At 38.7% G+C, this 16671-nt stretch overlaps 1 protein-coding gene across 1 annotated transcript; it reads left to right on the forward strand.

Moving 5' to 3' along the window:
• The first annotated feature begins 885 nt into the window (after positions 1 to 885).
• Positions 886 to 1665, forward strand: LOC121777124. Its single transcript, XM_042174266.1, has one exon. The coding sequence runs from the start codon at positions 886 to 888 to the stop codon at positions 1663 to 1665; it is 780 nt and encodes a 259-aa protein (XP_042030200.1).
• Positions 1666 to 16671: the final 15006 nt, after the last annotated feature.

Here is a 16671-nt window from a genome sequence, read left to right on the forward strand (position 1 = left end):
TATCTCACTTACTTTACCGATTTTTTCTCTCCATCTCTCTTAATTTACCAATTTTTTGTGGACGGAGGAAGTAGTATATATGTCATAGTTTAGAGCATCCACGATAAGCTAGCCGAAAGGATGAAAAACCAACGCCCTAGAGCTAGGGTATGGACTAACCGGCTAGCCAAAATTTTTTATTTATTTTTAAAATTGTTTTATTTATAATCTATATTTACAATTCATTGCACTTCATTTTTTTAATATTTGATAAACACCAACAATTAAAATGAATTAATCGTATTTGTTAATTTATTTGTTGGGGTAGGGCATTAGCTAGGGTATTGCTAGGTTATTGCTTGTCTAGGGCAGTGGCTAGGCTATGGGAAGGGCATGATGATGTGACAGGAGGAGTTTTTGGCTTGACTATTACTAGCCTATCCTGATTGTGGATGCTCTTAATATGAGCCACAAAAATAATGTACTCCATCGTCAATAAATGTCTCATTTCACTTTTACTTTTTGTTAGGTAAATGGATTCCACTTTCCACTAACTCATTCGACTCATAGTTATTATACAACCAAATATAAAAGTAGGAACCACCTTCTACTAACCTTTTTCCTCGAATTTTTTCATAAAGTAAAATAGTTTTTAAAACTCGCACCCGTTAAAATTGAGACATTTGTTGACGGACGGATGGAGTATTTTACATGATTTTATCCGTTAAAACTCGCAAATTGCTAAAAACAAGTTGTGGTAAAAACGTTTGATCCAAAACTCATCTCAGAATCCTAACTAACCAACTCCCCCTCTCAATCCGAATCATCTGTCCCTCCACCAAAACTCCAACTTAATTGCTTTGATTGCTCAAAAAAAACACAAGAAACAAAAGCCAAAACAAAAAAATGGCCCTAAACAACAATCTAAACTTGTTATTCATCCTCCTCTTCTTCTCCTCCCTCCTCCTCCCCAACCATCTAGCACAATCCCCGCGGCCGGCCCCCGGCTCGTCCCAAGGGCCAGCGCCAGGGCCATCGTTATATGACGACGAGCCGGCACCATGGCCATCGTTATTTGACGACGAGCCGGCGCCAGGGCCATCGCTATTCGACGACATAGACTACCAAATCGACACTCAAAATCCCTCCATCTCGCTACCCCCGACGTCCTCAGAAGCCCCGTCCATCGCTCCAAGCAACGAGTACGATCTGTCGCCATCCAACGCCCCGTCAGACGACGATCCCGCCGATCCAGCATTGGAGAAAATCTGCGAGTCGACCGACCACCCCGCCCTTTGCCTGTCCACGGTGGCGCCGTACCTAGACGGGGAAACGGACATCCAGTCCGTCCTCGACGTGGCCATTCAGGCCGGGGCCGTGTTCTCCAGATACGGCCAGGAAACTGCGCAGAAGCTCGCTATGAACCCGGGGAACCCTCCCCAGCACTCGTCCGTGCTCAGCGACTGCAGGGACGGGTTTGAGACCGCGGCCGAGAACTACGGGAAGGCCGCGGACGCGCTCGCAGCTCAAGACAAGAGCACGGTGAACAGCATGCTGAGTGCCGTGATAACATACATCGGAGACTGCCAGGATACGATCTCCACGGATTCACCATTGCACAGCCTTACGGATAAGCTCATCAACATGACTAGCAATTGCCTAGCAATTAGCTCCATCATCAACTGAAAATCATCGTAGCTTACAAATGTCATATGTATTTTGCTAAATCTCTCACCAAGACTCTGTTACGGATAGCCCTGTTGAGTAAGAATAGGTGCAACAGTCTAACATTTAAATGAATTGTAGTTATTCTCTTATGAGCGTGTTCGGTTTGCAAGATTATATCTCAAGATTAAATATGTAGTGTGCTTGGTTTATGATCAATCTCATGTCCTGGATGGATATTCACGGTATAATTAGTCATAGTTAACCTCCTATAACTAAAATAATCTCACAACTCACACTTAAATTATATCTTAGTATTATTTTATCTAGGAAACCGAACGTCACCTTCGTGTACAAATCGGCTTCAACTTGTATTAAAGCAGTAAAATGTGTCAAATTATATATATAGCGCATGTTTGATAGGGTAGATAACTCATCTATAAATGAAATTTTATGGAAAAAAAGACATGTTTAATACCCCTTATATCCCAACTAAGTTGAGACAAAACTTTTGTGCACGGAAATTAAGAAATTATGTTGAAAAGTAGGAGAGATGAATAAAATAAGAAAGATAAAGAGATAGTAAGTAGATGATGAAATAAAGTAAAAGTGATTAGATGTTTTGTTATTAGTCAAAAAAGAAAATGACTCAATTTAATTGGGACATCCCAAAAAGGAATACGACACAACTTAGTTTAGATGATGGGAGTATTAACGATGATTCATGAAAATGGATCGTTTCTAGTCAAAGTCACATGTTTATACACAAAGTCTAGTTACTTTTTTCGCTTCATTGGCACCGAATTATTTCTATTTCGTTTCATCTACTGAGAAGATTATGATCTAAGCATCATCATGCTAGAGAGAAAAGTTTCTACTTCTATTATTGATCGAATGAGACGTTATGTTTAAAATGGGAGAGTTCACCTTATATACCTAGTGAACTAACAAAAGAAAGCTACAAAATATCTAGTGCCACCTAGGTTAACTAACTTCAACAAACTATAACTAACTAACTAACATTGCCATTGGCTGTTGACCTAAGATAGCCGTTGGCTAGTCTCTCGAAGCTTCCATCTCCTTTACTTCATGTGTGAGCTTTCATCTCTTTCATTTGACTTGTGCATGGAGGGTTATATGCGTGATATCTAAGAGCCCCCCTGAAGATGACCTATACACAGTTGTGAAATCCATCTTGGACAAGAGGGTGTGAAAAGGTGTGGAAGGCAAAGGCTTGGTGAATATGTCGGCGAGTTGTAGATTATTATGGACATGCACTGGTTTGATGATACCTTCAAGAAGCTTCTCCCGAACAGTATGACAGTAGATCTCTATGTGTTTGGTGCGCTCGTGAAACACCGGATTGGAACTAATGTAAATCGTTGCTTGATTGTCACAATAGAGAGGGACTGGTTGCTTAACAGAAACTCCAAAGTCTTTGAGTAAGGCTAGGATCCAAACAACTTCACAACATGCCAAGGCCATTGCTCTATATTCTGATTCAGCCGAGGATCTAGAGACCGTGTGTTGTTTCTTCGAACGCCAAGAGATCAAAGAACTCCCCAAAAATAGACAAAAACCAGATATACTCTTTCTTGTATCTGGGCACGCGGCCCAGTCAGCATCTGAGAAGATGCTAAGGGAAGGATTTGCCTTGGCTGAGTAGAAGAGTCCATGGCCTAGAGTGCGTTTCAAATATTTAAGAACCTTTTCAGCTGCTAGCATGTGTCCTGAGCAAGGTTTAGCCAAGAATTGGCTCAGTTTATTAACTGCAAAAGTAATATCCGGCCTGGTGATGCAGAGGTATACCAGCCGACCAATGAGCCTTCTATAGGCTGTAGGATCAGAAAGTGGCTCCCCTTCTTCTTGCTGTAAGTTTTTAGATGAATCCATGGGAATGTTGGATGACTTACAGCCAAGTAGACCTGCATCACTGACAAGATCCAAGGCATATTTATGTTGTGAAATGAAAATCCCACTGGCATTTCTTGCAATTTCAATTCCAAGGAAATACTTGGGAGAGCCTAGGTCTTTGTACTTAAAATGATTGTTGAGGAACTCCTTGAAGCTTGCAATTTGTGTATCATCACTCGAGGCAACAAGAATATCATCTACATAGATGACTATCCCAAAGTAAGATCCATTAGTAGAGTGTTTATAGGAGTAGGAGTGATCTGATGCACATTGTGAGAGGCCAAAACCAGCTAAAACTTGCGAAAACTTCAAATACCATTGCCTAGAAGCCTGTTTGAGCCCATAAAGAGACTTTCTAAGCTTGCAAACAAGCTGTCCAGATCCTGTTGAATTCTCTGGAACAATCAAACCCGGTGGCAATGTCATGTATATTTCTTCATCTAGCTCACCATATAGAAATGCATTGTTGATATCAAGGTGAGCAAGCTTCCATCCATGTATAGCAGCAAGAGCAAGAACCATCTTAACAGTGGTGAGTTTTGCAACAGGTGAAAAAGTGTCATGGAAATCCACTGCAGCCTGCTGTGTAAAACCCTTAGCAACCAACCGAGCTTTGTACCTTTCTACTGAAGCATCAGCCTTGAACTTTATTTTATACACCCACTTGCAAGATATAGGTATTTTGCCTGGAGGCAGTACTGTAATTAACCAAGTATCCATCCTTATCAGAGCTTGTAACTCCTCTTGCATAGCCAGTACCCACTCAGGATGTTGGGCTGCTTGTTTGTAGGAGTTAGGCTCGGTGAGGATGGAAAGAAGAGTGATGAACTTGAGATAAGGAGTGGAAAGCTTAGCAAAGGAGAAATATGAAGAAATGGGGTATTTGGAGTTAGAGCCCACTGAATTACATATCTAGTCAGTGAGGTGTGTTGGTGTTTTGACATTTCTTCCTGAAGTGGAACGGTTAGGAGCTGTGGATGGCAGAGTATCTGACTGAAGGGTATCTTGTTGTGGCAGAAAAGAAGAAGGAGAGTGAGTGTTTGGGTGAGGATTTTTCTATGGCAGAAAGGAGAGATGAGAGTGCGTGTTTTGCTGAGGCTGAATGTTTTCTGGTCTAGGAAGGGAAAAATTGAAAAAGAAGCAGGTTCTTGTTGTGAGAGTGGGAATTCCCTTTCATGAAAGACAACATTTCTGCTGATAAAGATGTTATTATTGTCCAAATCCATAACCTTATATCCCTTATAACCAGATGGATAGCCAATGAAAATGCATTTGACAGCTCTTGGTGAGAATTTGTCTCTTCCTTTGTCCAATGTTGAAGCAAAGCAAAGGCATCCAAAAACTCTTAGACTCGAGTATGATGGGGGTTTATTGAACAAAAGTTGGAAAGGTGTCAATTTATCAGGTAGAACATATGATGGGAGTCTGTTTATAAGAAAGGAAGCTGTCAAAATGCACTCCCCCCAGAACTCTATGGATAGATGTGACTGGAATAGCAGGCTTCTTGCAACATTCAAAAGATGTTGGTGTTTCCTTACCACTCTTGCGTTTTGTTGGGGGGTTTCAACACATGAATGTTGGGATATAGTCCCATATGTAGAGAGAAGAGAAGAAAGGTTGAACTCAGGGGCACTGTCAGTTCTCAACACCTTTATTTTCTTAGAGAACTGAGTATGGACAGTGGAAAAGAACTGAGACATTATGGTGGGAACCTCTGATTTCTGAGTAAACAGAAAAGTCCAAACAAACCGAGAGAAATCATCTACAATTGTGAGGAAATATTTGAATCCATTGTGTGTAGGAGTATGGAAAGGCCCCCATACATCACAATGGATCAAATCAAAAATATCAGAGGATCTGCTGTCAGAATCAGGAAAAGGTAATTTTCTTTGTTTTGCAATTGGACAAATATAGCATGAAGAAATTTGAGAATTAGAAGCTGACAAAAAATCAGACAAAAGCTTGAGTTTATTTAGTGAAGGGTGGCCCAAACGTTGGTGCCATACATCCAAACTAACAATAGAATTCATAAAGACAGTAGGCTGAAGGACATCAGCAAGAGCATGAGTTTTTGTTAAGCTTGAATCAATATGTGAAGGCTGTGAAGGCTGGGGTAGATCGAGTATGTAGAGGTTTCCAACACGGCTACCCTTCCCAATCATTATCCCATGTGTAGCTTCCTGGATTTGGAAATGCTTGTGAGTGAAAGTGACAGTGCAAGAGGTATGTTTGGTTAAAGCACCGACAGAAAGTAAATTGAATGAGAAGAAAGGGACATGTAAAACAGAAGTGAGGGTGATTTGTGGAGTGAGAATGACAGTACCTATGTGAGTGATAGCAGCTGTTTGGCCATTAGGCAGATTAACAGAAGCATTGGCTATTGGAGAAGCAGATGTTAGCATGGATGGATCATAACAAACATGATGTGTGGCGCCTGTATCTAAAGTCCATGTAGATAGGCTAGAATATGTAGAAGATAAACGGTAAACAGAAGGTGAAAGGCAAACCGTACCAGAAAAAGGAATGGATGATTCTGCAGCTTGAGAGTTTGGCTGTGTTGCTTGAGCAGATTCAGAGGAGGTGAGGGAGTTTTGAGTGTGGAGTTGGCTTTGCAAGAGATTCACAAGCTGTTGATATTGATCCATACTAAGCAGGTTTGCAGCAACAAGTTGAGATCCAGTCTGAGATCATCTCCAATTAGAAGATTCTGAATTGTCTTCAACACAATTGACAGATCTTTGCTTGTATGAACTAGATTGAGTGAATCCAGTAGGTTTTGGCTTATCTCTTCCATATCCTGGGGGAAAACCGTGAAGAAAGAAACATTTATCCACATTATGGTTAGTTTTGCCACAATGAGTGCACAGAAACTTGTTGAATCCTCTGCCAAAATTTGAAGCAGCATTAGCAAAAGGTTGTTCACTCGAAACTGGCGCAGGAGCAGAAGAGTAGGTTGAAGATATAGCTTTTCCATCTATGCGTCATTGTCTTTCTTTCTGAACAACCAAGGAAAACACCTTAGAAAGTGAAGGCAAAGGAGTGTTTGTCAGGATATTAGATCTGATTTGAGAAAAACTAGGATTTAAGCCAATCAAGAACTGCATTGTGCACTCATTCTCCTGGTGCTGATTCCATCTAGTCGCACTATTACATGTGCAGCGATTGCAATTGCACCATGAGAGAGGCTGAGAATTTTTGAATTCATCCCAAACTGATCTCAAATTAATAAAGTAGCTGCTAACATCAAAATTTCCTTGATTAAGAGTCATCAGTTGTTGTCTCAATTGATATGAACGAGCAGAATCTCCAGGTGAAAACCGATCCTTCAAATCTGACCAGATCTCGTATGCATTGTCCAGAAACATGACACTTGAGCAAATATGAGGTGAAACTGAGTTGCGCAACCACGAAACAACCATGCTGTTACATCTGATCCACGCTTGATGGAGCAGATCATCTCCATTTGGTCGAACTATAGATCCATCAACAAAAACCAATTTGTTTTTGGCTAGAAGAGCTGTGATGAAGGAGCGGCTCCACGTTGAGTAGTTAGATCCAATCAACAATTGTGGAACAAGAACTACACCAGGATTAACACTTGGATGGAGATAATAAGGACTCGAAGTATCATCTGAAGGAGGAATCGGAGCTCGATTGCGTCCGTTCATAATGAACAAAAATCAAAAAATCAGAGAGAGATTTGCGGAAGAAAAAAATGTTGCTCTGGTACCATGAAAAGATTATGATCTAAGCATCATCATGCTAGAGATAAAAGTTTCTACTTCTATTATTGATCAAATGAGACGTTATGTTTACAATGGGAGAGTTCACCTTATATACCTAGTGAACTAACAAAAGAAAGCTACAAAATATCTAGTGCCAACTAGGATAACTAACTTCAACAAACTATAACTAACTAACTAACATAGACGTTGGCTGTTGAGCTAGGATAGTCGTTGGCTAGTCTCTCGAAGCTTCCATCTCCTTTACTTCATGTGTGAGCTTTCATCTCTTTCATTTAACTTGTGCATGGAGGGTTATATGCGTGATATCTAAGATCCACGGTTAATTATCTTACAATTTCACGTCTCTCCCATTTGAGTTGTTGTTTACAGAGCTCTCTTATGGAACGTCTGCAAATGTTTACTCACTACGTCCACAATTAATTGATCTCGTTTAACATGGCACGGGTTTAAAAAATACATAGTGGAAAGTAAGGGTGCCGAAACGGGTACCCACGGATACCCAAACCCGATTTTGCGGGTACTCGTACCCGAAAACTTCAATATTACACTCTCAATCCCGACCCGTATAGTTATTCAGGTAACCCAATACCCGCATCGGGTATCAAAAACCCGCAGTTGCGGGTACCCAAACCCGCAGACATAATTTGAATTGTGTATTATATTATTCAATGATATTATACTTTTAGTTTTCGCTCATCATCAATGGATTTTATGTAATTTAGTCATCTAATACAATAATTTTACGTACATGTTTGTAATTCTAGAATGGATTTTGGGATTGTTACTAGTTGCTACACTATGATTTTAGATTTGTATTTTTTTTATTTGTTGTATTTGCATAATTTTCAACTATTAACTATGCACAAATATGGTGATTTCTCATCTCTTAAATATAATAGGACTACGTATGAAATATAATGCAAATCCAAATTTCAAATAAACAAATATGATAGAGACATCAAGCATATCTAAAATTAAATCACCATTCAAAAATGTAATATACCCTGAACCCTGTATATAAACTTGAAACTAATTAACTAAAATAAAATATTTTAAAACCCTAACCCTAAAAATAACGGGCATTATCGGGTTTAACGAGTATACTCGCGCGGGTAGCAGGTATACCCGCGCAGGTAGCGGGTATACCCATACCCCCAAAAATTTAAAACAAACTACCCGATCCCGCCTTGTTTCCCTTTGTCGTCAGGTAGCGGGTCGGGGATGAGGGTTTCCCGATACCCGCTACCCGTTTCGACACCCCTAGTGGAAAGTGGATTGAAAATGTTACTAAAATGTGAGTCCTATTTTTATATATTAGTTTTATAATAAAATGTGAGTGTGATAAGTTAGTGGAACGTGAGGTCCATTATCAAAACTAGTAAAAAGTAAGGGTGTCAATTAACTGTGAATCGACGAAAAATGAAATTGGTGTCAATTAATTGTGGACGGAAGAGTATGATTTAGATGAATCGCTCTCTAAACAGTGTCTCCCATTTTTATTACTCTCTGAAATGGAAATTGTTTGCCATATTAACTGATAAATATGTGGTGATGAAGCATGTCATGTTTTGATAAGAATACCGATCCAAACTCTACGCAGTAGTTCGTGGGTTGCACTCTGTGGTAAATTCACACACAAAGAGGGGAAAAGAAAATGATGTCAGGTTCATGGGTATACAGAGATACCTCTTTTCAATGAGATTATCATCCCCGATGTGGGATAATTAACAACAGTTAATTAATCCATTTGCTTTTCTCATGGCTCCCTTTTAGCTTTATTGTGACAAACTTTAATCCATTACTTCCTCCATCCCTCAAATTTTCTCACATTTTTCCATTTCCGTCCGTCCATCAAAATTGTCACATTTCACTTTTTATCATTTTCGGTAGTGGACCTGATATTCCACTAACTCACTTTTTATCATTTCAACTAACATTTTATTATAAAACTAATATATAAAAGTAGGACTCACTTTTCACTAACTTTTTCAACCCACTTTCCATTACATTTCTTAAAACACATGCCCGTTCAAATTGTGACAAAATTAAGGGGACATAGTGAGTATTTCTCACTCACCGGGAATCAAATTTGAGAAAATGAATATACTACGGTCGTCTCTCCAAACGTAAATCGACCCAATTGCATTTAATTTCACAAAATTAAATGTCTCGTCACATTTATTATTGTTCAAATTCTTTGTCCAATCACGATTCCAACAAATGAGACCAGCGCCAGATGCGAATATGAAAAATCTCAAAGTATTTAGGTTAGATCTAGGATAAAACTAGAAATAGAAAGTCGAGTGGATCGATAGTTATTATCTGTCAAAAATGATTTGGTACCTACTACGCTTTCGCATGGACATTAAATTACTTAAGTGGTGTTCGGTTGCCAAGATAGAATAATACCAAGATATAATTTAGGATTGAGTTGTGGGATTATTTTAGTCGTAAGGGGTTAGCTAGGGATGCACACGGTTAAAAAACCACCGGTTCCGGTTTGGAACCGGCGGTTCACGGTTCAACATTTTCATGAACCGGAACCGGCCCACCAAGGGTTCCGGCGGTTCCGGTTCCGGTTCAAAAAACTTCTGGTTCATGGGGCGGTTCAAAACCCCTGGTTTTTGGCCGAAACCGCCGGTTCCGGGCTGGTTCGGAGGTTTGTAATTTTTTTTTACATTTTCTTATTTATTTATCTATGAAATGTGCGTAAATAAAATTGAAAAATCACTATGAAAATTGCAATTTTATTGGGATTACAAGTTACAACAATTACAAATCACAAAAAACTTGAAGTCTTAAACAAAAAATTTAAATACAACGACACTACTAGTCTACAACGAAGCTAATTACGAATTACAAAAAAGACTTGAAGTTCTGAACAATAAATTTATAAGTATATATACTCTTAGTCGGCGAAGGAGATGTTTCTACATAACTAAATTGAGGACACCTTTAGCAATTCAACCTTAAATGTTGAGTTTAGTCTAACAATCAACAATTATAGTAGAATTGTCAAAAGTTTCCCGGATTTAGCCTTATAGAGAAATCTACTTAACCGACTAGAGTATATACAAATACAATTATTTAATTGTATTTGCATATTTAAGTAGAAAAAAATGGAAAAAAAAATAAAGGAAAAAGGACTTGAGCTCAACTTAGATTTAAAATTTAAGTTGAGGTGCCTACGTATCCCCAATGCTCATTTGCATTAGGGAATCAAAGCCCACGTAGTTCTCTTAACTTACTTACCTATTTGGCTTGATTGGCCGGCAGTTGACGGTTGGCCTACGATTCATCCCCGGTGAATTCTTCTTGTGATTCCTCCTGACGATCATCCCAATCATTTTCTTGTTCTCTGACGTCAGCTGTGGCCCAATCATCAAGTAACATCACGGCTTCCATATTTTTTGCGGAGAGCTTACCTCTTGATTCATCCAACACACGTGATCCAACATTGAAAGCGGACTCGACGGCGACAGTGGAAGTCGGAACCGAAAAAATCTCATTGGCCATTGACGCAAGTATGGGAAAATCTTTCTCGTGTGTTCCCCACGAATGAGGACGTCGATTTGGGCGGGAGGAGTAGGACCTTCATCACCAAAGTAAAAGAGTGAATCGAAATATAAATCTATCTCACTTACTATACCTGAGGTCGACCTTCCACCGGTGCTGTAGTTGTATAGGTCGGCTAATTGGGATTGCGCGTCGGGGTCATCATAATCAGTTTGAAATGCGAAGCCAAAATTATGTTGTTGAGGAGGGGTAGGTCTTCTGACTTGGTGGGTACTGTTATACTTGGTTTCATATTTGGTGTAGAGAGCACGCAACTAAAACTCAAAGGTTTATTAGACAATTGACCGGTCCATGAGGTTTATTTGAAATGTTTCGGTTAGGTTTACTCTCCATTGGTCATTGGTATCCGCTTGCAATGCTTGAAGTGGACCAAGATCAATAGAACTCAAATTTTTATAATAAATATCTAAAATCCTAGAGGTACTGGCTAATTTCCATTTTGGATCCAAGACCTTAGCAATCAAAAACACCGTTGGAATCTCACTGAAATACTTAAGTCATTTTCCAATCATATAATATAAAACACACATCAATTCAGGAGAAGATGAAACATTTTTTCAGTTTTAAAACCAAGTGATATATACATGCAATGCTCTAAAACACGAACAACAGTGCAATAGTAAACACCCGATAATTCAACAGTCTCGCTTTTGAAATATTTGAATAATTTAAATAAACTCACGCTATGATCCCAACAACTATGCGACAGATAAAAATTAGAAACAAGACAGGTTCTAAAAAAATCACACAAAGAATCTTTATGCGTCGAAGTAGAATTCATACAATCATATGTCGAATTCCATCTATGAGACACATCCATGGTAAAATTCGTATATCTTACCTTCTTTTGATGGCAATACTTCTTTCAAGCTTTGCCAATAGGCAGCTTTTGATGGATTAATCTAACTGCAGTTCTAATAGGACTAACATGCTTTTGCCAAAATTCAAGCGCATCTTGTACACATAAATTCAAAATATGACATATGCATCTTTGATGAAAATACTTACCACCAATAACCGAAGCACAAGCCGCAATCAAGTCATTAATACTTGCAGTGTTAGCAGTTGTATTATCAAAACTAACAGAAAATATCTTATTGCATAATTGAAATTCATTCAAAACTTGAATAATTAAATAAGCAATTTCGGGTGCAATGTGTGGTGTCTCAAATTCTCTAAAACCAATCAAACGCTTGTTCAAAGTTCAGCTATTGTCCACAAAGTGAATCGTAATGCCCATGTATGAATGTCTATTAAAACAATAAGTCCATACATCAGAGTAAATGTTCACTTTGTGTCCCAAGTTGAGTAAATAACGTGATAATTCAACTTTTTTTCTCCAAACATTGTCGAACGGTAGATCGTTGTACAATCATTCGACCTACTCTTTTGACGGCTACGTTCAAACCACTTTGCATAGTAACCTCAAATTTTTTGTCATCATAAACATTAAAAGAAAAATTCTTCATTGCAGTCCATCTAGTCATAACGTCAGCAAAATTTTTAGGATCATATTTAAAAAGAGGTGTACCTGACGAACCTGAGCCACCGGGTTGGAAGTTTAGTTGAGTTTGGGTAAAGGCAGTGCCACATTCTACCTGATGCTTTGTCACCAAATGACGACAGAGGGTGCCTATCCCCCACCACTCGCAAATTTGTAGACTTTATCACAATAGTTACAATATACAATATGTCTCTTCTTGAGAGAGCGGATCATTAAGACTTGGAATTACCACCGGGACCTTCTTGTAGTGTTTAACAAAAATATCATAATTCAATGCTTTTTTAGTGGGTGGAGGGGGAGCATTCCTCATTTCCGTCGGTGCTAGATAGAATACGAGAATGAGATCTATCATCATTGTTGTCCGAGTCCGACGATATAGACACGTCGTAGTCGTCATCTTGTTGTTGGGAACTACCACCGCTCCCCCCCACCTTGATGCATTTCAGCGAGTAGAATGGCAGTCCTATGATCTTCTTCTATCTATAAATATTATATAAGTTGAAGTTTTAATTAGGAACACAAAAAAAATAAAAAAACTCAATCTTATGAAATTATGAATTGTAAAAATAATTATATTTTTTGAACTTACTTGCATGCGTTCACCCGCCACTCGGGAAACCTCTTCCATAACTTCTCGACGACTAGGTCACTTTGATCTTTGGGACGACTACTTTGATCTTGGGCAATTCCTTTGCCCCGATCACTACGTCCTGGTCCACCATGAGAAGAAGACATAATGCAAAATAAAAGTAGTATGGAATATGGAGTATTGAATAAATGGTAAATTACGAACACAACAACAAATATAATAGTAAACAACTTGAGCAATTAGAGAAAATGATGATAGAGAATAGAGAAATTGAGATTGAGAAGGAAATCCTTGTTAACACAAGAATGGAGTGAGTAAAAATGATGTGGGAAGTGGGGTATTTATATGAGTAAAACTGGAAGAAATAAAAAAATTTCAAATTTCAAATTTCGGTCGGTTTACCGCCTGAACCGGCGGTTCCGGACTGAACCGGCTGTTCAATCCACGGTTTCTGACGGAAATCGCCGGTTTCTGACCGGTTTTCAGGCCAATACACTGCCACCTATACGCTGCCACCTGAAAAAGGTCCGGAACCATCAGAAACCGCCGATTTTCGGTAGAAACCGCCGATTTTCTGACGTAAACCGCCGGTTTTTCTGCACACCTAGCCTGAAAACCTACGCCATAGCCGGAATCCTACCGTTGGAACCGCTGAACCGCCGGTTCAAACCGGCGAAACGACGGTTTTGAACCGCCGGTTACGGTTCACGCTGTTTTTGAACCTGAACCGGCCCGCTTGAACCGCCGGCACCGGTTCCGGTTTGTGAACCGACGGTCCGGTTATGTTTGTGCATGCCTAGGGTTAGCTATGACTAATTATCCATGATTATCTATCTAGGATTGAGTTGTGAGAATGAATCTCATGAACCAAACACACTACAAATTTAATTCCGAATACAATCTGCAAATCGAACACCCCTAATTCCGAATACAATCTGCAAATCGAACATCCCTAATGTGTTTTTATTATCGTGTTTAACCGTTGTAGAAACTAATCTAAAACTTTATGCACAACCTTGTAGTAGTGATAGGTCACTTTCTCTAACCTTCAATGCATTAATTACCAACAACGGTTCACAGTCGAATTAGTCGAACCAGAACAATGGTACTATAAATCTATCACCAAAACTAAATTAAAGAAGTTACATTCACAAGATTTATACAAGAATATATGATATCCTCAAAAGATTCTTGAACAAATCATGTTACATCAAACGTGTCACTGTCTCTAACCTTCAATCCATTTCATTCCCAAAACTCTCTCTCATCAGAAGCTGGCAGACTTGAATTGGAGAGGGTACATGAAGGAATTTGCATATGTGAACCTGATGCTCTGACTGCTCTTCAACGGAAGGCCTCCCTCCATTAACAAGACAATCATCATAGGACAGACTGATGTTGGATGCCTGCTTATGTCCCTTTTTTTTACCAAATAATTGAATAAATTAATTAAACATCAAGATTCATTAGAGAGGAAGTTAAGTGTCTGTGTGTGTACCATGTAGCAAGAGTTTCCTCTGTTAGGGATGAGCTTGTTTTGGTTTGGGATGGGGTGAAGTTGTTGTGTTTGCATCATCATTGAATTGCAAGAAATTTCCTAACACAAAGTTGAGCAAGAATGAGGTAATAGAAGAATAATTTCAATCAAAATTGACTAGTTGTTGCTTGATTAAATAGCAACCTAAGGGTAATACATGTATGCTGTATTTATAGCTAGTAATTACCTGATTGGAGGCCAAGATTGAAGAAAATAATGATGAACATCAAAAGTAGAAAAAAACATGGAGAATAGTGTTCATGGTGATTTAATTAATGATTCTTGAATTCTAATAGCTCATGAGAGGAATCCGGGGGGATTTTAAATATGATTTAGAGCATTCCTGGCCCATTCAGGAAGTTCGAATAGGAGTATACGGCCAATATTTTTTGTAATTATTAATAAAGGTAATAGAATACTTTTTCTAAAAATAGATGGAGGCAATAGGGGCGCCTATTGCGAGCCGTGGGATGGCAATCAGCGGGCGCCGCAGGTTCTGCAAGGGCGCTCGACGGTCACTCAGCGCCTATTGTGCGCCGAACGAACGCCGAGTGGGCGCCATCGGCCACTTTCCATTTTTTTTAAATTCTTAATTTCACCTATAAAATATCCTATTCTCATTTCATTTTTTTCATCCATTTTTGTCACTTCACTCTTCCACACCTAATTTTCTCACTTCTCTCTAAAAATGACTTTCGGTAATGATGAGGATCCAATTAATAACTCACAGGCATTTATGAGAGAGTGCCTGGAGAGGGAGACAAAATGGACCACTGCCATTAGAGCATGAATAACCCTGTAACGCCCCGCTTTTCGAACCCTAATTTTCGAACCCTAAGACGTTGTATTTATTGCTTTGATTGCCGCAATTAAATGACGATTTATTATGTGTATACTTTGGTGACCTAGTTTGTTTTGACCAAGTCAAAACCGTTGATTTTATGACATGGCTTTAATTAATTGATGGGGAATGAAATATATTGCGGTGGATTATATTATCTTTGGGGAGTGAGATTTAATTAGTATCATAAATAACTCCCTTGCCTTTTTATTGTGGAAATTTCGACCACTATTATTTTAAGGAGAGGAATTCTATTTTCTTGGATTTAATTATTTGCTTGGGATAATTATCCAATTAAATCCAAAGCCTAATTACCCTATTTCCTTCTTGAGGAAAAATCGGCCCCCACTATTATTCCTAAGGAGATTTCGAAATCTCCTAGCTTGTGGGAGAAGAAATTATTTATTCTTTATTTTGATCCCTCAATTATTTCTTTCCATGTTTTAATTGGAATATCCTAGCAAATCTTTCCTTATCTTATTTTATTAAAAATTTGGAAATTTATTCCTTGTGGGGGAATATAATTCACACGCCTACTACCTTATTTTATGTGGGAGGATTTTATTTAATTTCCTGCTCCGTAATTATTTTATTCTGCTCCGTGAAAATACCAAATTAAATCATGGCTAATTAAATAACCATGATTTTTGAAATATTCTCCCTTATTCTCCCTCAAATTAACGCCAATTTCCCCTCCATCAAATCTCCCATCTTTAATTTGATTTATTCTCCAAATATTCTCTAATTAATTGGGAGATATTCTATTCCTAAATTCTATAAATAAAAGACTCCTAAACCTAGCCTCTCATTCACACGCCTACTTCTTCAAATCACACGCCATTCTCCATCTTCTTCACTCTCCCACACTTGTTCTTCCACTCTACTCAAGATCCTTTCGATTCGCCAAGAGTTTGTTGAAGAACCAAGAGTTTTAAACGTTTCTACCGATTGTTTTGTTCAAGAAAGGTACATTCCAGCCTCTATTCTCCATTCCTCTCCATCCCAACTCTTCTTTTGTTCACTCATGCATCTAGTGGGTGTAGGATTTCAAATCTAAGGGTTTTAATCGGTGGGAATTTGTGATTGTGTATATGATTGCGTTTTGAATGAATCGTTTGATGATTTAATGAATCCTCGGTGAATGATATGTGATTTCATGAAAATATGTGTCTAAGGACCCTTTTGAGCATGTTTGTATGTTAAAACCATGAAAAGGTTGATTTTGAATAAGTGGGGGAAAACCCTAATTCGAATTCCTAAAAGCATGAGAAACTGTGATTCCGAACAGTAGGTTCCGACTCGTTTTTTACCGACCAAATG

Source organism: Salvia splendens, chromosome 2 (assembly GCF_004379255.2).
Source record: "Salvia splendens isolate huo1 chromosome 2, SspV2, whole genome shotgun sequence".
In the NCBI taxonomy this organism is placed as follows: Eukaryota; Viridiplantae; Streptophyta; class Magnoliopsida; order Lamiales; family Lamiaceae; genus Salvia; species Salvia splendens.